The sequence below is a fragment of the Hippocampus zosterae genome, chromosome 4, assembly GCF_025434085.1.
Source record: "Hippocampus zosterae strain Florida chromosome 4, ASM2543408v3, whole genome shotgun sequence".
NCBI classification, from domain to species: Eukaryota; Metazoa; Chordata; class Actinopteri; order Syngnathiformes; family Syngnathidae; genus Hippocampus; species Hippocampus zosterae.
Genome location: NC_067454.1, coordinates 28,828,912 through 28,856,309, shown reverse-complemented (window position 1 = coordinate 28,856,309; position 27,398 = coordinate 28,828,912). Strand labels below are relative to the sequence as shown.

The window sequence follows — 27,398 nt, the reverse complement described above, 5'->3', positions numbered from 1 at the left end:
TCAAGTTCCATGAATACATCAAGGAGAAGGCTCCAATGGATGACATACTCAGAGAATGTCTCAGACAATGGAGAACAGAGAATGAGGTGCTGGAAGAGGGACCATCATGGGAGGACAAGCCCAGACATGAGATGTACAACCGGACCCCAAGTGATGGAAACAACAGAAAGAAGGAACACGAGAAACTGGAGAAATACCAAGGGCTCAGAGAGGAGCTGGAGAGAGCCTGGAAGGTAAAAGTGAGCACTCGGGGCAGTGACCACCAAACTGGATGAGTGGCTGCAACAGATCCCGGGAACAACATCTGACATCTCAGTTCAGAAAAGCGCAGTCCTGGGAACAGCAAAGATACTGCGCAGAACTCTCAAGCTTCCTGGCCTCTGGTTGAAGACCCGAGCTGAATGTGAAACGGACACCCGCCAACGGGTGAAACGAGAAATTTACAGTATATATCTACTGTATATATCTGTATCTATATACAGTAGATAGATAGATAGATAGATAGATAGATAGATAGATAGATAGATAGATAGATAGATAGATAGATAGATAGATAGATAGATAGATAGATAGATAGATAGATAGATAGATAGATAGATAGATAGATAGATAGATAGATAGATAGATAGATAGATAGATAGATAGATAGATAGATAGATAGATAGATAGATAGATAGATAGATAGATAGAAACAGCTGGACAGAGTCACATTACTTTTTAGTTCCCAAGTTACAATTCAATTCATGCCTTTCATGAGAACAAAAATGGCAATGGTAAAACAATCAAACACAATGCACACACACATTTCATATTTCTTTCACATACTGTCTTTCACTTCATTTCGTTCCTTAAATGTGATTTCCGACTTGGATTCTTTCAGTTCTTTGTTAAGATTGTTCCATAAAATGATTCCTTTTAGAAAAACACAATGTTCCAATCGGTTTTGTCCTGAATTTCGTTTTTATTATATCTGTTCCTCTTAACTCAAGTTTGTTTTCTTTTTTTCAAATCTTTTCTGAATGGGATTTGCTCATTTTTTGGTGAACTTTCATCATTAATTGCAGAATACCGTAATCTACTAATTCAAAGAATTTCAACAATTTTTTACTTAGATTTGTTGGATCTGCTTATAGTTTTTGACTCATCATTCTTGGGCTTTTTTTTGCAGGCATTTCCTCTTACTAAAATTGAGTACTTCTTAGTTTTTATGACATTTTCTGACAGACAGGTGGTATTTTCAATAAAATTAGTTTTGTGAAACATCATGATTGGCCTTTTTTCCGACAAAATTTTTAAACTTGGACCTCATAAGTGGCAATTCGGTTAATGTAATGTTTTTTTCAAAAATCAATACTATTGGTCAGTGGCATAGAAGGGCTTTCCATTCTGTTATGCACCTGTTTGTCATCATATCATCTCTCGCATTTTAAAAGGGACTGCCAAACCATCAACGGATAATTTGCGTTGCTCACGACTCTCGTCCAAGTGCTTGTTTTCTAGGCCTGCTACGATCTCGCTCCTAGTCATAGTCTTTATATAAGAATTTCATTGTTTTGTTCCATTTTTGCATTGATGTTGTTTGTAGCATTATCCTCAGTGTGTTTTGGTCTTACTTGTGGTTGGCTTTCCCTTATCTTTTTTCAGCAAGTGATTCTGCGTTGTTTCCCTTGCCTTCAGCAAGCACTTTGGTGAGTCTCGTTCTCCTGGTTACTGGTTACCAATGTTTTATGTTTTACTTTGTTGGTCTCGCCACCTTTTTTTGTAAATTAACTATTTTTGTACTCAATCTTATCCTGCTCTGTGTTTGTGAGATCCCCTTCTGTTCCAGACTGATCCAGAACCATAACAGTGAATAGTTGAACAATCATGCCATCTTTCAGGTCTCCTGAAAAGTCATTTTGGAAGTACTGTACAAGATTTCAACCCGACACCAGCCATATATTATGTTTTAGAACGATACGTAGCTTATACTTGTGGCCAAAATGTAGCGAGCATCACATGTTGCATCAGGTACAATAAAATTACAAATTTGATTCCAATTACCGTATTTTCCGCAATAAAAGGCACATCTAAAGGACATGCTTACAATGCAGAGTTCAAACGTAATGCGATTGGATTCTGCAGTTGAACACGGAAACAGAGCAGTGGCAAAGACTTCACTGTTAACGAGTCAATGTTGTAACTTGCTGTTGGTTAAGTGAACTGTGTCACTGCTTTATTAGCAAGGCCACTCAAAAGCTAAGCTTAGCTGTTGTTCCATCCATCCATCCATCCATCCATCTTCTACCGCTTATCCGGGGCCGGGTCGCGGGGGCAACAGCTTTAGCAGGGAAGCCCAGATTTCCCTCTCCCTAGCTACTTCTTCCAGTTTCTCACCTTATCTCTAAGGGAGAGCATGGACACCCTGCGGAGAAAACTCATTTCGGCCGCTTGTATCCGTGATCTCGTTCTTCCGGTCACGACCCATAGCTCGTGACCATAGTTGAGGGTTGGAACGTAGATAGACCGGTAAATTGAGAGCGTCGCCCTTTGGCTCAGCTTCTTCTTCACCACGACAGACCGATGCAACGTCCACATCACAGCAGACGCTGCACCGATCCGCCTGTCAATCTCTCGCTCCCTCCTGCCCTCACTCGTGCACAAGACCCCAAGATACTTAAACTCCTCCACTTGGGGCAAGATCTCCCCCCCCCCCCGACCCGGAGGGGGCACTCCACCCCTTTCCGACTGAGGACCATGGTTTCAGATTTGGAGGAGCTGATTTTCATCTCAACCGCTTCACACTCGGCTGCGAAACGCTCCATGAGAGTTGAAGAGCCCTGTTTGAAGGAGCCAACAGCACCACATCATCTGCAAAAAGCAGGGATGCAATACTGAGGCCACCAAAACGGCCTCAACGCTTCGGCTGCGCCTAGAAATTCTGTCCATAAAGGTTGTGAACAGAATCGGCGACAAAGGGCAGCCTTGGCGGAGTCCTACCCTCACTGCTCACTTAGCTGTTTGTTCAAATTTCTTTGATCTGTGACGTCGTTGCATCGGCACTGATTGGTTGAACCACGTGCATACGTGCTCGCTCTCATGCGCACAGCAGAGAGCAGCGTACTATGGACTGCTGAGACACGCTTCACTCGAGTGCCGTTGCTACAGTTCTGTTAGTATTTTCCTTGAGCGTGTACATTGTGTCTTAAAGTGCGGGGCGTCCTATCTATGAAAAAAAATTACAAAATAGGCCATTCATTGAAGGTGCGCCTGATAATCAAGTGCGCCTTTTAGTGTGGAAAATATGGTACTCTCTTTGTTCTCGTTCACATTCTCTGCCAGTTGTCATTTTCTGCCAAATTTGAGTGCAAGCTGGTTTCGAACTCATCATGCGGCAGTCCTTCAATTCTTGAAAAACAACTGTGGAACTTAAGATATCATTAAGAACAATTATTTCCTTTCCTGTCTTGTTTTACTGTTGGACTTTGTTCCTTGCATTTTTCAGAGCAAAGAACTTTGTATTTCTCACATGAATTTATTGATTGTATTGATTAAACTTTATTAATTGGAAAATCCATCCATCCATCCATCCATCCATCATCTACCGCTTATCCGGGGCCGGGTCGCGGGGGCAACAGCTTTAGCAGGGAAGCCCAGACCTCCCTCTCCCTAGCTACTTCCTCCAGCTCTCCCCGGGGGATCCCGAGACGTTCCCAGGCCAGCTGGGTGACATAGTCTCTCCAGCGTGTCCTGGGTCTTCCCCGGGGTCTCCTCCCGGTGGGACATGCCCGGAACACCTCACCAGGGAGGCGCTCAGGAGGCATCCGAATCAGATGCCCAAGCCACCTCATCTGGCTCCTCTCGATGTGGAGGAGAAGCGGCTCGACTCTAAGCCCCTCCCGGATGACCGAGCTTCTCACCTTATCTCTAAGGGAGAGCCCGGACACCCTGCGGAGAAAACTCATTTCGGCCGCTTGTATCCGGGATCTCGTTCTTTCGGTCACGACCCACAGCTCGTGACCATAGATGAGGGTTGGGACATAGATCGACCGGTAAATTGAGAGCTTCGCCCTTTGGCTCAGCTCCTTCTTCACCACGACAGACCGATACAACGTCCGCATCACAGCAGACGCTGCACCGATCCGCCTGTCAATCTCCCGCTCCACCTTGCCCCAACTCGTAAACAAGACCCCAAGATACTTGAACTCCTCCACTTGGGGCAAGATCTCCTCCCCGACCCGGAGGGGGCACTCCACCCTTTTCCGACTGAGGACCATGGTTTCAGATTTGGAGGTGCTGATTTTCATCCCAACCGCTTCACACTCGGCTGCGAAACGCTCCAGTGAGAGTTGGAGAGCCCCGTTTGAAGGAGCCAACAGCACCACATCATCCGCAAAAAGCAGGAATGCAATACTGAGGCCCCCAAAACGGACCCCCTCGACGCTTCGGCTGCGCCTAGAAATTCTGTCCATAAAAGTTATGAACAGAATCGGCGACAAAGGGCAGCCTTGGCGGAGTCCTACCCCCACTGGAAACGATTCCGACTTACTGCCGGCAATGCGGACCAAACTCTGACATCGGTGGTATAGTGACCGAACAGCCCGTATCAGGGGGTTCGGTACCCCATACCCTCGAAGCACCCCCCACAGAACTCCCCGAGGGACACGGTCAAACGCCTTCTCCAAGTCCACAAAACAGATGTAGACTGGTTGGGCGAATTCCCACATACCCTCGAGGACCCTGCTAAGGGTGTAGAGCTGGTCCACTGTTCCACGGCCGGGACGAAAACCACACTGCTTCTCCTCAATCTGAGGCTCGACTTCCTGACGGACCCTCCTCTCCAGCACCCCTGAATAGACCTTACCAGGGAGGCTGAGGAGTGTGATCCCTCTGTAGTTGGAACACACCCTCCGGTCCCCCTTTTTAAAAAGAGGGACTACCACCCCGGTCTGCCAATCCAGAGGCACTCTCCCCGTTGACCACGCGATGTTGCAGAGGCGTGTCAACCAGGACAGCCCCACAACATCCAGAACCTTGAGGAACTCTGGGCGGATCTCATCCACCCCTGGGGCCTTGCCACCGAGGAGCTTTTTAACCACATCGGTGACTTCAGCCACAGAGATAGGAGAGCCCACCTCAGAGTCCCCAGGCTCTGCTTCCTCCAAGGAAGACGTGTTGGTGGAGTTGAGGAGGTCTTCGAAGTACTCTGCCCACCGGTTCACAACGTCCCGAGTCGAAGTCAGCAGCGCCCCATCCCCACTGTACACAGTGTTAGTGGTGCACTGCTTCCCCCTCCTGAGACGTCGGATGGTGGACCAGAATTTCCTCGAAGCCGTCCGGAAGTCGGCTTCCATGGCCTCACCGAACTCTTCCCACGCTCGGGTTTTTGCCTCGGCGACCACCGAAGCTGCGTTCCGCTTGGCCAGTCGATACCCGTCAGCTGCCTCTGGGGTCCCACAGGCCATAAAGGCTCGATAGGACTCCTTCTTCAGCTTGACGGCATCCCTTACTGCTGGTGTCCACCAGCGAGTACGGGGGTTGCCGCCACGACAGGCACCAACCAACAAACCCTCACAATACGTTTGGGTCTGCCAGGACGGACCGGCATCTTCCCCCACCATCGGAGCCTACTCACCACCAGGTGGTGATCAGTTGACAGCTCCGCCCCTCTCTTCACCCGAGTGTCCAGAACATGCGGCCGCAAATCCGATGATACAACTACGAAGTCGATCATCGAACTGCGGCCTAGGTTGTCCTGGTGCCAAGTGCACATATGGACACCCTTATGTTTGAACAAGGTGTTCGTTATGGACAATCCGTGACGAGCACAGAAGTCCAATAACAAAACACCACTCGGGTTCTGATCGGGGGGCCGTTCCTCCCAATCACGCCCCTCCAGGTATCACTGTCATTGCCCACGTGAGCATTGAAGTCCCCCAGCAGAACAAGGGAGTCCCCAGCAGGAGTACTCTCCAGCACACCCTCCAAGGACTCCAAAAAGGGTGGGTATGCTGAGCTGCTGTTTGGTGCATATGCACAAACAACAGTCAGGACCCGTCCACCCACCCGAAGGCGGAGGGAGGCAACCCTCTCGTCTACCGTTGTGAACCCCAATGTACAGGCACTGAGCCGGGGGGCAATGAGTATGCCCACACCTGCTCTGCGCCTTTCACCGTGAGCAACTCCAGATTGGAAGAGAGTCCAACCCCTCTCGAGAGGACTGGTACCAGAACCCAGGCTGTGATGGCGGCAAGTCCGATTATATCCATTATATCCGGATATAATTGGAAAATGTTAAACATTTTTACTCCATTCTCTCTGACTCGTTTACTTTGAATTCATGATTTGTCAAATTGTACATATTGAAAAATAATTGTTAAATTGACATTATTTTTATTTTAATGCGAAATAAATTAACATTTATGACCACAAACAACAGAACAAAAGTACCGAAAATTGGTACTATTGAGTACCGGCATCGATTCCCAGGTACAAGAATCGAAAACCGAACCGGTTCAAATGTGAAAGGTACCCATCCTTATTAAGCAACTTATGACCTGGAAACCGAATATCACTGTTTGAACAGGTGTGTGAGTCAAGGTTATTAATGTATTTTGTGTATCGTATTTTCCACACTATAGGGCGCACCGAAAAGTCATCGATTTCCTTAAAAGCTCCCAGCGCGCCTTAAAATCCGGTGCGTCTTGTGTACGGTCATTACGGTAATATGTTGACCCCCCAAAATGGCTCCTTGCTGTTGGTTCAGTGAACTGTCTCACTACTTTATTAAATAACTTTTTGTTGCAGCTCCAAAAGAAGGAGAGCTGTGGTGTTGTTTTTTTTAAAACGCACACTTTATTAATGGTTTTCACAGTCTCAACAAATACAGGTACATCTTTGTCCGTCTCCGTGTCTTCTCATCTTCCGTTTGACTCGAGAGGCGTTCATGACCGCCTCAGAAAAACGTAAATTAACGATTCCTTCGATGAAACAACGAAAATTGAAAACAATGCATCAAAATTCTTGCTACTGGAGGCTGTAAATTTCCCCAGTGTGAGACAAATAAAGGATATCTTATCTTATCTTAAAACATAAAATCAAGCGATGAAATCACAAAATAAGTGTATAGCCTCCCTACAGAATTTAGTTTATAATTTTCTTGTTTGTGAATACAGTCCACAACAAAGAAATAACACTTCTGAGACAGTCTAGTCTCCTACATTTTACTGACATGTCAAGTCAAGTCAAGAACAACTTTGTCAAATGTGCTGTACAGCACAGATGAATTTCCTCCCTCTTAAACAGACAACATCTGATCATTCTGTTGAAGCTACGGTCAAGGAAATGCCAAAATTAATTCTGTAGGGTTTATTTTGTGATTTTCTCGCTTGATTTTCTGTTTTGATGCATTGTTTTCAATTTTCGTAGTTTCATTGAAGTGATCGTTAACATACGTTTTTCGGAGGCCGTGGTGAACGCCTCTCGAGTCGAACAAAAGGAGCATAGCCCCATTGAGTGGATGCGGTGTGGATCACGCCTTGTAATCCAATGCGTCCAATATATAAAAAGAAGTACTAAATAGGCCATTCAATGAAGGTGCATCTCATAATCCAGTGCGCCTTTTAGTGCGGAAAATACGGTACCCTAAAAGTACAAGTGAGATTGATAAATGAAACCCATTGACAATTTCCATCGCGACTGTTGGAAAACTGTGTGACGCACTCTCTCTCCTTCAACAGGACTTTCTGAGACTCGTCCAGACGAAGTTGCAAAGCATGGAGTTTGCTTAAGTCGTCCTCTGTGGTGCTTATATCACCCCACAACTGCCTGTTGCGTTCTTGCCGGCTCCCACCAGAAGAAGAGCGTGTACCAGATGGATTAATGCCACCACGGCCACTTTGACTGTCCCAGGCCCCTTGGGTGTCGCCAACTGGACTTCGTATATTCAGCACAGACTGAAAGAGCTCCATTTCCTGTGGGTACAAAATAAAAAACAAACAACCATGTATTGAAAACACCTGAACAACCTAAAATTGATCAAGACTAAATCAGAAATATGATGTTAACGAATCCATACACTCTTCAGTTCAACACAAAAAACAGTCACCTTATCTATATCTATATTTATATTGCACTTAATTGAACTGTGTACATTGAAACTGAAACATTTATTTTTGTGAATGCTAACACTTTGTTTTTCTTCTTTCTACCCCCCAATGTAGCTGCTGTACACTGTAAATTTACCCAGTGTGGGACAAATAAAGGATATCTTATCTTATCTTAAATGCTTCAATTTCATCAGGTCGTACAGTGCAAGTGCAAGTTTTAATACTCCAAGTGGCACATCGAGCGAAGGCGCTCCAACACTGTGCCCGTCTGTCAGACTGCACAAATTCAGGTACAATCAATCAACCAACCAATCAATCAATAAACCAAGCTTTATTCATATAGCACTTTCCATAAATTAAAAAAAAATTTAAAAAGGTGCAACTCAAAGTGCTCAACAGTAAAACATTTCAAACTTACAACATAAAACGAGGACCCCTTCCACTCAAATCCTTCCCATATAAATGAAACAATACAAGTCTGTATGTGTACTTTGTACAATGTGGTCACTGATCAGGCCCCAATGGTTTCTACAAAAACAACATGGACCTGGCAGCAGTCGCTGATCAGATACAACTACAATTACTACGACTACTACTATTACTACAACTATAACTACAACTATTACTAAATATAGTAATGATAATTTCTACAAAAACAATAGGGACCTTGTAGCAGTCGCTGCATTGGAGTTTTTTTTAATGGAGCAAGTAAGAATAAAAGTTATTTTGATCAAATATGACCGCTATAAGCAGCATGGTGTTCGACTGGTTACCACACCCACCTCAGAGTACAGCAGTCAATGCTGGGATTTGGCCTAACTATGTTTGCATGTTCCCCCCGTGCCTGCGTGGGTTTTCTGTGGGTAAACTTGTTTCCACCCACATTCTAAAAAAAATGTATTGAAGGTTCATGGAAAACTCTAGCTCGTCCCAAGGTTTGACTGTGAGTGTACATGGTTGTTTGTCTATGTGTGCCCTATGATTGTCTGGCAACCAGTTCAGCGTGGAGCTTGCCTTCTGCCTGAGGACAGCTGGGATAGGCTCCAGCAAACCTGCGAGCCTCATGAGGACATGCACCTTGGATAATGGATGGATGGATCTCGAAAACAAAAGGCAAAAACTGAGGCAAAATTTCAAAGAAGATTAAAAATGCCCGGCTTCCCTTTGAGTTTACAGAAGGGCTTCAGAGACTTTTTTGTAGGTTTTGGACCTTCGACCTTTGGTACCTCTTGCTGAAATGTTCAACCTGAGTTGTTCAATTAAAATTTTTAAGAGGGCCCAACGAAGCCATTCTTAATGTAACTGCAAAATAAACTCATTGCTATGGGTCTAATTATGAACGTGGGTGGATTGCATTAAAAAAAAGTGCTTGGAATGTGTGTGTGGCAATGCTTCTGGTGCTTCAGCTTTATTTTCTATTCAAATTGCTTGGTGCTATTCTAACTTAGTCTCTCCTGGTTTCTTCTGGTTTCAATCTTTGTTGGTTTTTCATCAATACGTCAGAGGTGAGAAAATGTTGCCTCTGTTTCTAGCAGACATACCGGCTGACCTCTTCTGCGATCACACACACAGCTGGTGAAGCTAAAATGGGAAGTGAAAAACGGTTCGAGCTCTATCGTGGCACGCCATCGGAGCACGCCCTGGAACCTGGCGACTCATAACTGATACCAGCTGTTGGCTTTTCCGAAGCGCCACGGCATTGCTGCCTTCCACAGCTCCTTTGACAAGGGATCCATCTTCAGCTCTTGTGGGAATTTCTACAAGCTTGGCAAAGAGACGAGGCATCTCCTCCTATTGTTGCTCCCACAAGGATTGCGTTGTTAAACACCCGTTTGTTGACGAACAAATGCATATCCCGAGGGAGTATTTCCGTTTCCAGTGACCTGGATTTCCTCTATCTGATGGGAAACTCTGACATTTACCGGTGAGTATAATGCTTTCACTGAATAGTCACCACCTGACTGTGCCTTCTTGGACTCCTAGGTACTCCAGGCAGTGGTGGAAGAATGGTGAGAATTTTAACAAAACAATTTAAATGTAAACAGTGTTCATTCACCGCATCAATCACCAACTTTGAAGCAACTTTCTTTTAAGTCGGTCGTGCTGTCCCCGTGCTCTACGCTGCCATTTACCATCCTCCTAAATACAATACTTTTCAAATCTTGCCGAAATCATGCTAGGATATGATCATATTCTCCTCAAGGGGGACTTCAATATTAACGTGTGTTGTCCTCAAAAACCACTTGCAAAGGACATTTCAAGATTTATTGACTCTTAATTCTGTGCAAAATGTGACAAGCCCGACACATGAACAAGGAAATATTTTAGACCTAGTTCTTGCTTATGGTCTATGGCAGGGGTGGCCAACCAGTCAGGACGAAGAGCCAATTATTTTACTGTGTTACTGCACAGCCACATCATACCCTTCCTCGCACACACACGTGCACACACACACACACACTTTTTTGGCCAAAGATCGACTTTTGAAGTGACCAACTTCTCACAAACGACCCGATCTGCACGTACAAGCATACACACACATACACGCACGCGCGCTCACGTTGTCACGTTGTGCCCGAAGCGATAGAATGATCGCTTCGTGCACAACAAAATAAGGAAGTGGATCCCCGAAATAGCAGACACAAAAAGAGATTTTGTCAGAGAACAAAAGGAGTCTTTGATGACAAACACAAAATACCCGACAGGGAGAATAACAAAAAACGCTGGACAAAATAAGGACCAGGGATAGAAAAAAGAGAACAACAGAAAACGCTTGCGGAAAAAATAGCAAGGAAGGTCTGATTAGACAATTATATAAATTTCACACGCAAGAGGAACAATGACGCGTAATAACAGCCACAAGGCTAAGAGGCAACGAATAATCCAAATAGGAATTGAGCGAGAGAATATTGGCGCGGCGTGGAATTCTCCGGCAGTGAGTAGACTGCCAGAGCATCCAAATAAAGGCAGAGTAATCACTCACAAATGGGTGACAGTTGTGCAGGCGGCGGGGAGAAAGCCCGCCCCCTGCTGGCAAACACGGGACGTGACAGTACCCCCCCCCCCTCAACGGACGCCTCCCGGCGGCCTACCCGGTTTGGACGGGTGAGCAGCGTGGAAGTCGTGCAGAAGGGACGGATCAAGGATCCAGGAGCGGGGGACCCATTGCCGCTCCTCCGGCCCGTAGCCCTCGACCAGATACTGGAACCCCCTGCCCCTGCGCCGAGAGTCCAGGATGGCTCGTACCGTGTACACCGGGTCACCATCGACGACCCGGTGCCACCGTGGCCACCTTGGACCCGTGCCCCCACTGCAACACCTGCGAACGTAGCGGTGGGGGCACGAACAGCTTCCCCGTGGGACATTCCGCCGGAACTTGGACTCCATCCTGAGCTGCTTGGATCCGCTGCTCAATCTCCCATCTCAACGCCCCCACGAGAATGGCCTCCGGTGTCCGGTCCCTTTCTGCGGGGTCGTGGAGATGGGAAAGGGCGTCGGGCTTCGTGTTCTTGGACCCTGGGGAGTAGGTGAGGCTGAAGTCGAACCGGGTCAGGAACAGGGCCCACAGGGCCTGACGGGCGTTCAGTCGTTTGGCGGAGCGGAGGTATTCAAGATTTTTATGGTCTGTGTACACGGTGAAGGGCTCCTTCGCCCCCTCGAGCCAGTGTCGCCATTCCTGTAAGGCGGCGACTACAGCCAGCAGTTCACGATTGCCCACATCGTAGTTTGATTCGGCTGCACTGAGTCGACGAGAGAAAAAGGCGCAGGGGTGCAGCCTCTGGTCGACCGGGGAACGCTGGGACAGCACCGCCCACACCCCTGAATCCGAGGCGTCCACCTCTACGACGAAAGGGAAATCAGGGTCAGGATGTTGCAATACGGGGGGATTGGTAAATGCCGCCTTCAGGTTTTTAAATGCCGCGTCCGCAGCCGGGTCCCATCTGAAAGGGACTTTAATGGACGTCAGTCGGGTCAATGGGAGCGCCTTTTGGCTGTAACCGCAAATGAAACGCCTATAGAAATTGGCAAACCCCAAAAAGCGCTGTAACTCCTTCCGGTTAGTTGGAATCGGCCAGTTCGTTACCGCCTGCGTCTTGTTGGGGTCTGCTCTTAGCTTGTCCTGCTCAATAATAAACCCCAGGAAAGAGATGACGGGTACATGGAATTCACATTTCTCTGCCTTGACGAAGAGCCGATTCTCCAATAAACGTTGTAACACCAGTCTGACATGTTGCTGGTGTTCATGTAACGACCGGGAGAAAATTAAGATGTCGTCAAGATAGACGAAACAGAAAATGTTTAGCATGTCCCTTAATACGTCATTGATTAAACTTTGGAATACGGCGGGAGCGTTTGTGAGCCCGAAAGGCATGACTAAATATTCGAAGTGACCTAGCGGAGTCTTAAAAGCAGTCTTCCATTCATCTCCCTCCCGGATGCGGACCAAATGGTAAGCACTGCGTAAATCTAATTTTGAGAATATAGTGGCTGTTTGTAAAGGAGCAAAGGCGGAGTCCAACAATGGTAGCGGATACTTATTCTTGATTGTGATTTCATTTAACCCACGATAGTCCACACACGGTCGCAGGGTCTTGTCTTTCTTCCCCACAAAGAAAAATCCCGCCCCTAACGGTGAGCGCGATGGTCTAATTAGACCGGCAGCGAGTGAGCTGTTTATATATTCTGTTAGTGCCTCACGTTCGGGTTGGGACACCTGATATAGCCGTGAATTCGGCAATGGAGTGCCCGCTTTCAGGTCTATGGTGCAATCGTAGGGACGGTGTGGGGGCAAAGAGCGTGCGCGATCCTTACTGAACACTTCTCGAAGGTCATAGTAGCAATCTGGCACTCCGTCAAGGCAGATAGTGTCGGGAAAGTCGTCACTGGCACGTCCGTGCTCCCCTACGGCTGATCGGAGACAGTGTTTGTAACAGTACCGGTTCCAACTTTCTATTGCCGGGCGCTCTCAGGAGATCACGGGGTTGTGTCTTGAGCCAGGGCAACCCGAGAACAATCGGAGCGGCTCGAGACCGCATTAAATAAAACCGTCGATGCTCGACATGGTTTCCGGATAATTGGAGTTTTAGTGGTTCTGTTCTTTGCGTTACTACCGCCAGGAGGCGCCCATCGAGATCACAAACCCGCTTTTTATCGGCCAATTCCTCGATAAAACAACCCAAATCCAATGCGAGGTTGGTGTCCATCAAACAATCATTGGCCCTCCGAGTCTATCAGGGCCCTAACCCGCAGCGACCGGGGCCCCCCAAATATCTCCCCTTCGAGTTCCAGTCTTTTGGGATGCCCCGGCCGGGAGTCGACTCGCCTAGGCTCGGGAGGCACTGCGCGGGGTCGTGACTCACAGTACTCGGTGAATGAAGAGAATGGATACTCCGGACAGCTGGGAGCAGCGTGAGGACCTTGTTGGACGCTGTCAGACACAGCCCGATCGTTGAATCGGCGCCTTCTCTCCTCTGATCCAAAGTTTTTGCCACCCAGCTGCATCGGTTCCTCCGCGGTGGCCATATTCCGGGATCGAGGGTGGTCTCCGGGCCCTGCTGCCCGAAGCGCCCCACGGTGTTCCTCGCGGTATGTGCCATGCCGGAACGGGAACCGATCACCTCCACGCTCCCGGTCTCTCTCCCAGGCGGTTGTCCATCAGAAGGGAGAGCTCGATTAACTCCTCCAGGTCCGTACTGTGGTCGCGGGTCGACAGTTCGTCCTTGAGCTGGGTGTTTAGCCCGCGACGAAACAGTCCACACAGCGCTGGGTCTCTGTAGCCACTCTGGGCGGCCAATATTCGGAACTCGATAGAGTAGTCCGCCACCGATCACCTCCCCTGGTGGAGGGCAAGTAACCGGCCCTCCGCCTCTCGGCCCCACGGGATGGTGGAACACCCGGCGAAACGCCGTTACGAAGTCGTGGAACGAAGACCGGAGACTCGGCTTCGCGTCACTCGTCGCCATAGCCCATGACGCTGCTGGACCTGTCAACAAGCTCATAACATAGGCCACTTTCGCGGACGGTTGTTGGTCGAATATGAGTGAGCACTGGTGGAGAAAGTGCCCACACTGCCCGTGCTCACCCCCGTAACGTGGGGGGTGTGGAAGTGACGGCTCCCTCATCATTGTGGGGAATGATGCGGGTGCCTCAGGGGTGGTTGAACGAACCCCGGGGGGAGGAGTTCTTCGTTCCTCCACCCGTACCAAACGGGGTTCGAACTCATCGAATCGATGAGCCAGCATGGAAACCGCGCCGCGGAGTTCCGAAATGGCTTGGCCCTGCTGACTCATCTGTTGCTCTTGTCGGGACAGAGCGGACAAAATCTTCTCTATGTCTGCGGGATCCATGGTGGCCGGAGAATTCTGTCACGTAGTGCCCGAAGCGATAGAATGATCGCTTCGTGCACAACAAAATAAGGAAGTGGATCCCCGAAATAGCAGACACAAAAAGAGATTTTATCAGAGAACAAAAGGAGTCTTTAATGACGAACACAAAATACCCGACAGGGAGAATAACAAAAAACGCTGGTCAAAATAACGACCAGGGATAGAAAAAAGAGAACAACAGAAAACGCTTGCGGAAAAAATAGCAAGGAAGGTCTGATTAGACAATTATATAAATTTCATACGCAAGAGGAACAATGACGCGTAATAACAGCCACAAGGCAAAGAGGCAACGAATAATCCAAATAGGAATTGAGCGAGAGAATATTGGCGCAGCGTGGAATTCTCCGGCAATGAGTAGACTGCCAGAGCGTCCAAATAAAGGCAGAGTAATCACTCACAAATGGGTGACAGGTGTGCAGGCGGTGGGGAGAAAGCCACGTGGGTGCCCACCAATGCACCAGCGCACATATGCACGCACACCATGATGAGCAACAGTTGGAACAGGCCGAAAATGAATGAAAGCTCAAGATACAGTCAAACTCCTCTAGAAGGAAACCTACATGGGCCAAAATACCCCCTAATGTGAAAAAAATCTTCATGCATTAACACCATTCCCATTCTACTTCCCCCCATACAATGAAAAAAAAGCCTGTTGCGTTATACGAAATCATTTTCTCTGCTCCAGCCTCGCGAAGACATTCACTACAACGAAGTCTAATCCAACAGCGACCTCTACTGCTTCGTTCGGAAAGGGCAACAGCAACCCCAACACTGGTTTACATCGTGAACGATGTTTTTTCGGTCACAGGTGCGAGTTTCCTGAACGCAACATACTCATAGCTGCTCTGCCATTGGCTTACCTAGCATCACCCTGGCCTCCAATTGGCCAAGAGGGACCTCACTGTCTATGTGTGTAGATACTGAAGCTAGATCCGTAGATTGTTTATGGCTCGATGGACATTCAAATAAACAAACGTTTCCATTTCGTATTTATATTGCACCTAATTGAACAGTGTTTGTTGTTTTTTTTCTTCTTGTGAAAAATGTCTTGCTGCAAACATCATTTCATTGTGGAGGAGTTTCACTGTACAAACAAACAAAACTTTTACTCCCCCATGCATTTCCTCCACCCACCCCTTGCGGTCGACTTGGGACCAGTTCGCTGGCTCCCGGTCGATTCTGATCGACATACTGGGTACCCCTGCCTTAAAATCAGAGGTAATTCGCTGACTAGCTTAGCGCCTTTGTTTGCACATGAGCTGTGATGCAGTCCCCTGATTGGTTGCCCTTTATGTCAATCAAGTAACGGGATTGATGATAGGTTGACTAGCTTAGCGCCGTTGTTTGCCCATGAGCAGTGATGCAGTCATCTGATTGGTTGCTCTCTAACACACTTTTTCTCTCTATGTCAAGCAATACAATACAATACAATACAATACAATACATGCTGATTTATATAGCACTTTCACAACAGCGGCAGCTGTAACAAAGCGCTTAACAAAACAGTTCATCCATCCATTTTCCGAACCGCTTGATCCTCCCTAGGGTCGCGGGGGGTGCTGGAGCCTTTCCAAGCCGTCTTTGGGCAGTAGGCGGGGGACACCCTGAATCAGTTTCCAGCCAATCGCAGGGCACACAGAGACGAACAACCATCCACACCCACACTCACACCTAGGGACAAATTAGAGCGTCCAATCAGCCTGCCATGCATGTTTTTGGAATGTGGGAGGAAACCGGAGCAACCGGAGAAAACCCACGCAGGCCCAGGGAGAACATGCAAACTTCACACAATGGGGCCACCCATTATTATTATTATTATTATTATTATTATTATTATTATCATCATATATATTTTACTTGTTCAACTACAACCCCTACAATTTTTTGGCGAAGCAGACCTTGTAGTACGTGTCACCAAGATAGGCGAAATTGTGGAGTCCAAGATGACGGAGTGTGCATCAGTGTGTTTGTCCTGCTGCCTTGGCTTTATTTTCTACTAAATCTGTTCTGCTGGTCTCCAGTGTTTGGTATAGCTCCACACAGTGAGGCCGGAGCTGGAATCGAACCCGGTACCTCTGCACTGTGAAGCCGACGTTCTAACCAAACAAAACAGTTAACAAAGTAAAATAATAAACACAACACAACATAAAACACAGACAGTCGCGCAGTCCTAACCACTTTTCCGTCACACGCTTTGTTGTTTGAAGCAGTTTGAGATGAAAGAGGAGAGAATCAAAGTGTCCTTTAACCAGTGGATCCGAGACATCATGCTCAAAATGTGCAAAAAAAGATTGGTTCACTTCTCCTGTCCCATGGAAATCCATTTCAATTTCAAGAGCCGACTCTCAGTTCCAAATACGCATTGGCGCTCTGCGCCGACGCTCCTCTCTCATCCTCAACTTCAGCAGCCATCCATCCAGCCTCACCAACGCCGACTGCCCAACAGCGACGACATCTCCACTAAACAAAACGGGGTAGTGAAAAATTCTGCCCATTACAGGTCTGTCCAGCACCGACAGTCAATGGCGCCGACATTCCTCCCAATCAAAATCTGTGCTGGTACAAGTGTGCTGCCGAGAAGGCGCAACCACTAAGCACAGGTACTTCTCCTTTGACAAATGTCGTGGCCAAAAAACGCTGAAAACAGTCCGTATCAGGTCCACACGATAAAACAACAAACAACATGTGACAAAACAAAAAGACAAAAACAACAAAAAAGAACAAAAAAGCAAGGCTCTTGAAGAGCACTTGCCGAAGGCTGCCTACTCGAGTCAAGTAACGGGCAATCAAGTAACGGGATTGCTGATTGGCTGATGGAGTACATTCTGTGAAGTTGGCGCCTTGTTTCAGATTCAGAAAACTTTATTTATCCCCGTGGGGCAATTGGGACTTAACAGGCACGCTCTGCATAAGAAACATGAAAAACAAAGACAAACATGGGATACGGTGCAGAGGGCCTGTCGGTACTCACTGTGTGCACATCGCCCCGAGATTTTACGTCAGAAAGGAAACCACTAAAGAGAGAGAGAAGGAAGAAAAAAAACACGCTCAAACTCTCCTCTTCTGAGGATAATTCGAGTCCAGGAGAAAAAAAAAGACCCCAGCATGTAAACAAGCATATGACAGTTACAGGTCACAAGACATAACATGTAATGAGGGGGCAGATGGGGGGGAGCGCGACGCGGACCGACTGACGAGCTGCTCAGTGCATTCGAGAGCTCAGTTTATGTCGCGGGGAAAAAACAGGACCACTAAAGGTGGTGATACAAGGGTGTGTATGCGCATGTAATTGTCTGTTTGTGTGCACGTGTCAGGCCGCAGCTGCTTCGTCAAGGTCTTCTCATGGAGACAGTCCTGACTTAGGCGTAGAAAAACGGGTAGTGTGTTTCCGGTAACCCGACCGACCCAGAATTTCTACGTCGAAAAAAAAACTTTACGTTCGGCATTTTTTTCCAAACAAGCCTCTACATTTTTGTGTAGAGGGTTTACATCAGTGCAAACTCTCGCGATATTCAAGTTGAGCGCATGCGTCATTTGCCCTGTCGTCTGTCAACAACATTGAAACATGGCGGCGGCCGCGATCTGGGACGCCAGTTTAAACCGCGTTTTCTGTGTTACAGTTGCATGCTCGCACCGTAATGTTAAGAAAATAGCATTCATTGATGTATCGAAAAAAATCTGTGAACTATTTGATGAACACCACGGGCCGAGTAAACACCGAGTGCGGAGGAGGACGTCGGCGGAGGCCGAGTCCGAAGCTGGGAGAAAACTAAATAGGTGGCGCGGGCGCCGGCTGCGGAGCAGCGGGTTCAATGTCTTCTTGTTTTATGTTTTATGGTTATTTTGTTTAAATTTTTGATGGAAAAAAAAAAGATTAAAAAAAAAACTCTTTCCGACCTACCGTCCTATGCTGAAATTTTATGTTACCGGAAACACACTACTTTTTTTTCTAAGCCTTATCAGTCTATGGCCGAGAAGGAGGGGGTGATGGTAGGGCACTCGCTTCCATGCGTACTTTCTTCCAGGGGAAAGGTCTAGATAGCAGATGTTTTGGGAACAGGCTGCTAACAATTCCAGACAGCCCCGTGGCCTGTCTCTTCAATGGCATCGATCAGCCAAATCCGCAATTTCTTTTCTGAGCGCTGATTCCAACTTCTCCAAGATGTTGTCCATCTTGCAATGACGCTCCAAAACCGCATCCATTTTGCGGTTGAGCTCAGTCACTGCTTGAGTCTGAGTGTTGGACATCTGCACCATGCCATCCATAAAGACCGGCAGCTTCTTCAATTCCAATAAGGCCGCTCCCGTCGGTTGAATTTTGCGATAGATCAGTAAACTGCTAATACCAAACAGCAGCATACCTGTTATCAGAAGGCCGATAATGTAGATGTCTTCACATCCTCTATTGACAGGCACACCATTCTCCACTTCCTCCGGGGATGTAGGGTGTACCCAGCAGCAAATGTCCCCAAGGGGCAAGTAGGCTCCCCACTGCCTGCTCTTCTCGTCGAGAAAATTTTGTCGATGGCATCGAGAGACAAGTTGTTCCATGTTTGTTTTTAGGATGAAAATAAGGCAGGAGGCTAGGATAGTCAGACAAGGACAGCACAGAGGGGAGGACAGGAGCAATGCAAAAACGCCTTCGTCGAGAGCCAAGCAGAAAAAGTAAAGTCAAGCAGGAAAAAGGATTGCCGCTGCCGAGGCGTTTGACGCTTGTCGTGCGAGAGCCCGGGGGCCGCATTGAACCATCCAAAGAGCCGCATGCGGCTCATGAGTCGCGGGTTGGCCACCCCTGGTCAACGGGGTCAAACTTGGAAGTCTTGGACAATGTGATTTCTTAAAATAGGACAGTTTTCTTTGATGTAATTTCATCGCGTGCTGTTGTTCAATAATTTTTAACCCTCTCACTACTTGTCACGTCCCGTGTTTGCCAGCAGAGGGCGGGGTTTCTGCCCGCCGTTTACACACCTGTCACCCATTTTGGAGTAATTGCTCAGCCTTTATTTGGACGCTCTGGCAGTCTACTCACTGCCGGAGAATTCCACGCCGTGCCAATATTTTTCTCGCCCAATTCCTACTTGTATTGATTCATTGCATCTTAGCCTTGTGGCTGTTATTGCGCGTCGTTGTTCCTCTTGCGAGTGAAATTTATATTCTTTATCTAATCTGACCCTCCTTGCCATCTTTTTCCGCAAGCGTTTTCTGTTGTCCTTTTTATGTTATCCCTGGTCCCTATTTTGACCAGCGCTTTTTGTTATTCTCCCTGTCGGGTTATTTTGTGTTCGTATTAAAGACTCCTCTTGTTCTTTGACAAACCTCTTTCTGTGTCTGCTATTTCGAGGATCCACTTCCTTATTCTGTTGTGCACGGAGCGATCATTCTATCGCTTCGGGCACAACGTGACACTACTGGTCGGTTCTCTGATGTCTTTCATAACATTTACAATACAATACATGCTGAATTATAAAGCGGCAGTTGTTGCGTGCCCTTTTGAAACACACAACTCACCTCTTGGTTCAACTCAATCTGCTGTGCTCTACTGGATTTGGTGGCTCCTTTAAAAACCATGCGGTCAAAACCTAGACCCAAGTCTTCAAGTCAAGTCAGCTTTTACTGTCAAATATGCTCTATGTGTAGTATACAGCACAAATGAAATTGCTTTCCTCTCTCAACCACAGTGCAACCATGAAGTGCATTGACTACACACAGCTAAAAGTTACTTAAAATTACATAAGGCATAAATATATAAATATGTTAAACAAAAATAAACTCAACAAATAGCAACAACAGACAACTAAGGGCACTTGTGATTATTGCGGGAAGTGACTTGTTTTAAGTGCAATAGTCTTGGTTTAACGACAGAACTCACGCAGCTAAACAGGAGTGCAGCTCTTATCAAATTTGGAAAGACGACTGGCATAACAACCAGACCCCAGTTAAAGAGGCCAAAAGAGAACATTGATCAAACCGAATTCAAGCTAAACCCACGCCAAAACCCACCTACTATTTAAAACTATTGATACTGTACTTAAACCTCCTCGCCTATTTGCTCCAACTCTTCACCCAAATGCAACAGATTCCTTCAGTTTTTCATTGATAAGGTGCCACAGCGACCACATTTGACCCCACGTTCAGCTGTGTTACATTTTTTTGAAGCTGTATCCTTGACGTTTTTAGGGGATGTGGTTTGCTAGGCTAAGCCATCTGGCTCCAATTGTGACCCTGTTCCTCCGTATTTCTTTAAGGTTCTCCGGAGTATCGGTTTTTAGGCACAGTTAACACACCGGTCTTTCCTCGTCTCCCACTGTAGTCATAGAAAGCGTGCGCTGCACTCATTACGTCATATTTCCATGTTTTAGCTTTCAGGTGACTTTCTTTTGTCTCATTATCTTTGTCTTTTCTTTTCATCATGTGCTTGAGGGTTTGTTTTCCAACACTTCATATCGCCTACAAAAAAACAAAACAAAAAAATACACCGTAGAGCTAATACTGTCACGGTTCTGTTTTCGGTCTGGCCAGCAGGTGGCATGAGCGGACTTCTGTGAACACCTGCTGCCAATCTGTGATTAGTAGCCTCAGTATTTAAGGACTCCTCCGCCGTGCACCTGTTGTCGGAGTGTTGTTTATTGCATTGCTGTTTCTCTGCTCATTGACTAGTTGGCTTTTGACCTCGTCGTGTTTCGCTGTGTATTCTCGGCACCCATGATGTAGTAAGTATTGGTTTTGTTTTGTGATTGGGCTTTCTTGCGTGTATTTGAGATATATTGTTTTTTGTTTGTATTCTCGGTCTTTATTTTTCTTTTTGTAATTCATTTTATTTACCCTGTGGTCCTTGTTTTGACCAGAGCTTTATGTTCCCTCGTTATCGGTGCGATTTGTACAATATATTTTTATACGGTGACCTTGTTTTCGTCTACGATTTAGATTCCAAACCAAACTCGGCTTGTCCGAGACCTAACAGAATACTCCGACCACTATGGATCCTGTAGAAAATGAACAAGATCATGACTGCCTTGAGCAGCCAGGGGCAACTAGTGGGCCAGCAAAGACAAGAGCTCGCGCAGCTCCAGGAGGCAGTCACCATGCTGGCTCTGCAGCTTGAAATTTTGAGTTCCCGGATGGAACAAATGAGCCGCCGAGAAACGCCACCGTCAAGATCCCCTACGGTTACAACCGAGATACCATCTTTCCCGATCATAGGGCGGGAGCCTAATTTCCCACACCCCCCTCGTTATGGTGGTGAACCGGGACTCTGCAAACAATTTTTGCACCAGTGCTCTTTAATTTTCGATCAGCAACCTTCTGCTTACGAGACGGATAGCACCAAGGCGGCGTCCTGGGCAGTGGAAATAAGCAATGCACAACCCGGGCTTCGGTCTTCCTTCCCTTCACAGAGTTTCGTTGCGTGTTCCAGCATGCAGCAAGGGTGGTCGAAGGACGGCTATTAGCGATACGGCAAGGTAGACAATCCGTTGCCGAATATTCCATTTCATTTCGTATTCTGGCAGCCCGTACTGGTTACGGGGACCGCGCTCTGTGTGGGTTGTTTCGCCGCGGGTTGAATGCATCTTTGAAGGACGAACTGGCAACCCGCGATGATAGCACCAGTTTGGAGGAACTCATTAATCTGGCCCTGGCTGTGGACAACCGCATGCGGGAGCGCGAGCGGGAATGCGGGGACGAATGGGGAGATGCCTGTTTTCATTCCCGACGTGCGGGTAGACGGCCGGCTGACCGCGAGTCCTGGCGACCGTCCGGACCCGAGCACCACCCCTGTTCCGGTCCAGCTGGCGCGGAGGAGGAGCCCATGCAGCTGGGAGGCGGACGTTTGGGACCTGAGGAGAGACGGCGTCGGATTCGGGACCAGGCCTGCTGCTACTGCGGCCAACCAGGACATCGAGTTGCCGAATGTTCCGTGACACCGGCCCGCCCGTCCAGGCGCCTCGAGAACTGTGAGTTCACGCCCCGTACTGACTCACGGGAGTCGAGTAGGGAGGAGTCCCGTACGGGACATCCTAATAGACTGGAGCTGGTTGGAACTATCTATGGTCCCTCACGGGCCATTACTATTCTGGTATTGGTGGACTCAGGGGCGGACAATTGTTTTTTGGACCCCATGTTAGCGAGGGAACTGGGTTGCCCTGTGGAGGAATTAGAAGAAATCAAGCGTGTTCACGATTTGGACGGGCAGCTCTTGGCGGAAGTGAGAGAGATCACCGGGCCATTGAAACTAAGGTTATCGGGCAATCACATTGAATTCCGAAGGTTTCATTTAATGCGGTGGTATATTAAGATATTTTGTGATGTTTTCTTTAATCAATGTATATCTTCTCAGATATAAACTCTTGAACTCGCTTTGGAATGCTTTTAAATGATTGCAAGTGAGATAAACTCTTGAACTAGCTGCATAACTTGCATGCCTAAGCGACCTCATAGTTTGCTTTGCTATGTTCCTGAATTGTCGAAACTTGTTTGCAAAAGAGGGAACAAGGCAAGATGTTCTCGTGGAATGCCACTTGGTTACACAACAAACAGTGTGGCGTAAGGGGAGGTGAGAATGGCCACTCACCCCTCCCGATGCACACACTTTAGAGGAGAAAAGGAGGGGAGCGATGCTCCTTTAGCAGAGTCTGCTGCGGGTAGCGTACGGACGCCAAGCTCGTATTGAAGCTCACTCTGCTGAGGGTGTTGGCTCTCCACCCTAATGGCATACGGTAAGAGTATATCATCGTTAGCTTCATACAACTTGTTTGAACTGTGTTATCACTTCTGTGTGGGACCAATAAAGTGCCTACTGTTGGTAGCCAGAAGTGTCTTGTCGTTATTTCTGAGAGCTTATCTCCAACGATCCTATTAAAATTAACACTCACACCGATTGAGTGTCAGAAGTGTTTCAAAACATGCGGTCTCGATCCGTACCGTTAGTTTTGGGGTTGCCTTGGCTGAGAAACCATAATCCAGTCAATCCATTAACTTTGTCCGAGAAAATCTCTGACAAGTAGACTGGCCCACACGATCCACTAGAAAACAGATGCAACGTTTCTTGGGTTTCGCAAATTTTTATCCCCGTTTCATCCGTAACTACAGCCAGAGAGCCCTGCCTTTGACCCGGTTAACCTCTGTCAAGATCCCCTTTAGGTGGGACACCGACAACGCGTTTTTAGAATTAAAGAAGGCCTTCATGAAACCCTCCGGTATTGCAACATCTTAACCCATCCTATCCTTTCATCGTAGAGGTGGATGCTTTGGAATCAGGGGTCGAGGCGGTATTATCGCAGCGATCGCCAGTCGACCAAAAACTCCACCCTTGCGCCTTCTTCTCTCGTCGTCTCAGTCCAGCCAAAGCCAACTACGACGTGGAAAACCGTGAACTGCTAGCAGTCGTTTTGGCACAACAAGAATGGCGACATTGGCTCGAAGGGACTGAAGAGCCGTTCACGTTGTATACCGTAGGGGTGTGGAAAATAATCGATATTAATCGATACATCGATGCGCACGTCCGCGATCCGAGTGCATCGGCTCATTCACTGGGTACGATGCGATTGACGGGTGAAATCGCGATTCATCACGATGCATTGATGGGTATCGGTGAAATCGCGATTCATCACGATGCATTGATGCGTTTTAGGGGTGTGGAAAATAATCGGTAAAATCCGATTCTAGCAACCGTTTTGACGGGTGAAATCGCGATTCATCACGATGCATTTGGTGGGTATCGGTAAAATCCGTTTCTAGCAACCGTTTTATTCATGTTAAACGTCACCTATTTGCCCTTTCCTAGGCGCAATGAATGCACCATCATTGTTTTGCGTTTTGTGTTGAATACGGACGGTACACAACTAGCGAAACATGGAAGTTAGCGCAAGCAGCAGCGAGGAATCTATTATATTTAATGCACCCGCAACATTCAAATCTTATGTTTGGAAATACTACGGCTTCGAAAGGAAAGACGGAAAGCTTGATAAAACATCCGTAATTTGCAAGGAATGTCGCACTAAGAAGCCATACAACGGCAGCACCACAAATATGCAGACCCACTTAAACCGATGGCACCAGATCACCGACAAGTTTCCCTCCCGCTCCCCCGCTTCCACGCCCAGTTCCTCCTCGGACACCGGAGAAACTCTTGGTAAACCAGGTCAGGATCAGAAAAAAATTGCCTCTTATTTTGGGAGTCCCCTTGCAACTCACTGTGACCGCGCAATGGCTATAACTAAGGCCACTGCTTATTTCATATGCAAAGACCTCCAGCCTTAGCGTGGTGGACAACGAGGGTTTCAGACAGCTCGTGCACGTTTTGGAACCCAGGTATAAAATACCAGACAGGTCTGTGTTCACTTACAAACATATTCCCGATGTGTACAACAAAGTGAGAAGTGAGATTACTGTGTCGCTGAACAGTGCGCAAAGAGTTGCACTTACAGTGGATGGGTGGACATCTTGCGCTAGAGATTCATATACATATATATATTATTATTATATTTCATATAAGACACTCAGTGAGAATAGTCTGTTTGTGTTTACACTATAGCAACAGCTGTGAGTCTCAGGTGCCAAATTGTTTACATTTTCTTTGCACAAAACCCAGTTGTGAAAGGGCTTAAATAAGTTGTTTTACAAGTTCTACTCTTTATAAGGAATAAAGTGGTATCCTTTTTGTAATACCATACTGAATTCCATCTTTTCAAAAGCTTTTTTTCTTTGCTTATTTGCATCATGTTTAATGACACAATATCGCAACAAATTGCATTGTATCGTATCGGATCGCATTGATTTGAACTTAATGTGTATCGAATCGTATCGCATCGTGACGACGGTGAATCGTATCGCATCGTATCGCTAGAAAATTTCATGTATCGTTTAAGTATCGCATCGCTGGCAGTGGATCGTGATGTGTATCGAATCGTCTTCAGTGCTGAGATTCACATCCCTAGTATACCGATCACAAGAACCTCGCATACATCAGCTCTGCCAAGAGACTAAACTCACGCCAAGCACGGTGGGCGCTTCTCTTTACTCGTTTCAATTTGACACTTACCTACTGCACTGGCTCCAAGAACATTCGACCTGATGCTCTCTCCCGTATCCATGACCCCGCGGAGAGGAGCAACGAACCCCAGAGTATTCTTCCCGACCATTGTATTGTGGGGGCCCTGAGGTGGGCCATCGAACGTAGCGTCCAGGAGGCCCAGAACGGAATCCAAGTCCCTGCGGGCTGTCCTGTAGGGAGGCTTTTTGTACCCCCACCTCTGCGCGCGGAGGTGTTACAGTGGGGGCACACATCTAAGGGGGCGTGCCATCCAGTGGTGAACCGGACCTTGGAGCTCGTCTCACAGCAGTTTTGGTGGCCGGAGCTACGGAATGATACACTGGACTATATCAAGGCCAGCTCCACCTGCTCTTGCAGTAAGGCATCCCACCAACCACCGGCTGAGTTGCTGCAGCCTTTGCCTGTTCCGTCTCGACCATGGTCCCACATTTCCATGGATTTTGTCACAGGCCTGTCTCCTTCCCGGGGCAAGTCAGTCATACTCACCGTGGTTGATCGCTTCTCTAAATCTGTTCATTTTGTTGCCTTGTCCAAGCTGCCCTCTGTCCTGGAGACCGCCGACCTTCTCGTCAAACACGTCTTCCGTCTTCATGGGATTCCGGTAGACATCGTGTCGAACCGGGGTCCTCAATTCATTTCCAGACTGTGGAAACGTTTCTGTCATGCCATGGGGGCCACTGGTAGTCTGTCCTCTGGTTACCTCCCGCAGTCCAACGGCCAAACGGAACGCATGAACCAGGACTTGGAGGCAGCTCTGCGCTGTGTTTGTCTCCTTCGCCCCTCCTCGTGGTCGACTCACCTGCCTAGGGTGGAGTACACCCACAACACCCTCGTATCATCGGCCACCGGTCGGTCTCCTTTCATGTCAGCTTATGGTTATCAACCTCCTCCGTTTCCTTCCCAGGAGGGTCAGGTGGAAGTCACGTCCACAAAGCTCCACCTGTGACGGGCCCATCGGTTATGGAGGGAGACCAGGGCAGCGCTATCACACACTGCTATGAGGAACCGGCAGATCGCTGACCGCCGCCGACGCCCAGCACCGAGCTATCAGGTTGGGCAGAAAGTGTGGCTGTCGACGAAGGATCTGCAAAAAGCTGGTACTTCTCGCAAGTTGGGGCCTCGCTTCACTGGACCGTTCGTGGTGGAATCGGTCATCAGCCCCGTCTCCGTCAAGCTGCGACTGTTGCCCACCATGAAGGTGCACCCCGTCTTCCACGTTTCCCCGTTGAAGCCAGTGGCCACCAGTCCCCTGGCTCCTCCTCCCACATCGCTTCTTGTTGTGACCAGCGCTTTATGTTCCCTCATTATCGGTGCGATTTGTACATTAAAATATATTTTTATACGGAGACCTTGTTTTCGTCTACGATTTAGGATCCAAACCAAACTCGCCTTGTCCGAGACCTAACAAATACTCTCTGCACACTCTCAGAGGGCTCCACTGCCAACTGCTGTTGTGAATGTGCAATTACACTTTATTTGATTCTCTTCGGCAAAAAAAGCATGTTTTTTGTTTTAAGTGCAATAGTCTTGGTTTAACTCAGCAAAAAGCATGTTTTTTGCTGAAGAAAAGCATTTATATCATGATTTGCAGGTTTCAATGCTATTTTGCACAGAATAAACAATAAAAAATTAAAGCCTCGAAGAAAGCGCCTTTATTTCAAGTAACGCAGAACGTTACACTTTCTCCTGCAGTAGGAGTGGACATTGACCAACTTTTCCTTGAAATGTTGCTGCGCCACGGTCGTCCTTGTCCGGATGGATACAGTACATGGTGCCATTTCATAAAACGACATAACCAAGAACTAAGGCTTAGTTGATCGGGAATTATCTTGGTTACCATGGTCGTCCACGTAACTCATGGCTTGCAGTTTAAAC

General features: G+C 47.5%; 1 protein-coding gene and 1 long non-coding RNA gene across 2 annotated transcripts in view; one reads left to right on the top strand and one right to left on the bottom strand.

The window, feature by feature from the left end:
* ccdc102a (coiled-coil domain containing 102A) overlaps window positions 1-27,398 on the bottom strand; it is a 133,648-nt gene that overhangs the window by 78,668 nt on the left and 27,582 nt on the right. The window contains exon 4 of the mRNA XM_052063943.1: window positions 7,702-7,952. Within this exon, the coding sequence (XP_051919903.1) occupies window positions 7,702-7,952 (251 nt within the window). The remainder of the gene's footprint in view (window positions 1-7,701; window positions 7,953-27,398) is intronic.
* On the top strand, window positions 20,977-27,150 carry LOC127599832 (uncharacterized). Its single transcript, XR_007962183.1, has 3 exons — window positions 20,977-22,425; window positions 23,708-23,915; window positions 25,408-27,150. It is a non-coding gene; the product is annotated as an uncharacterized LOC127599832 (long non-coding RNA).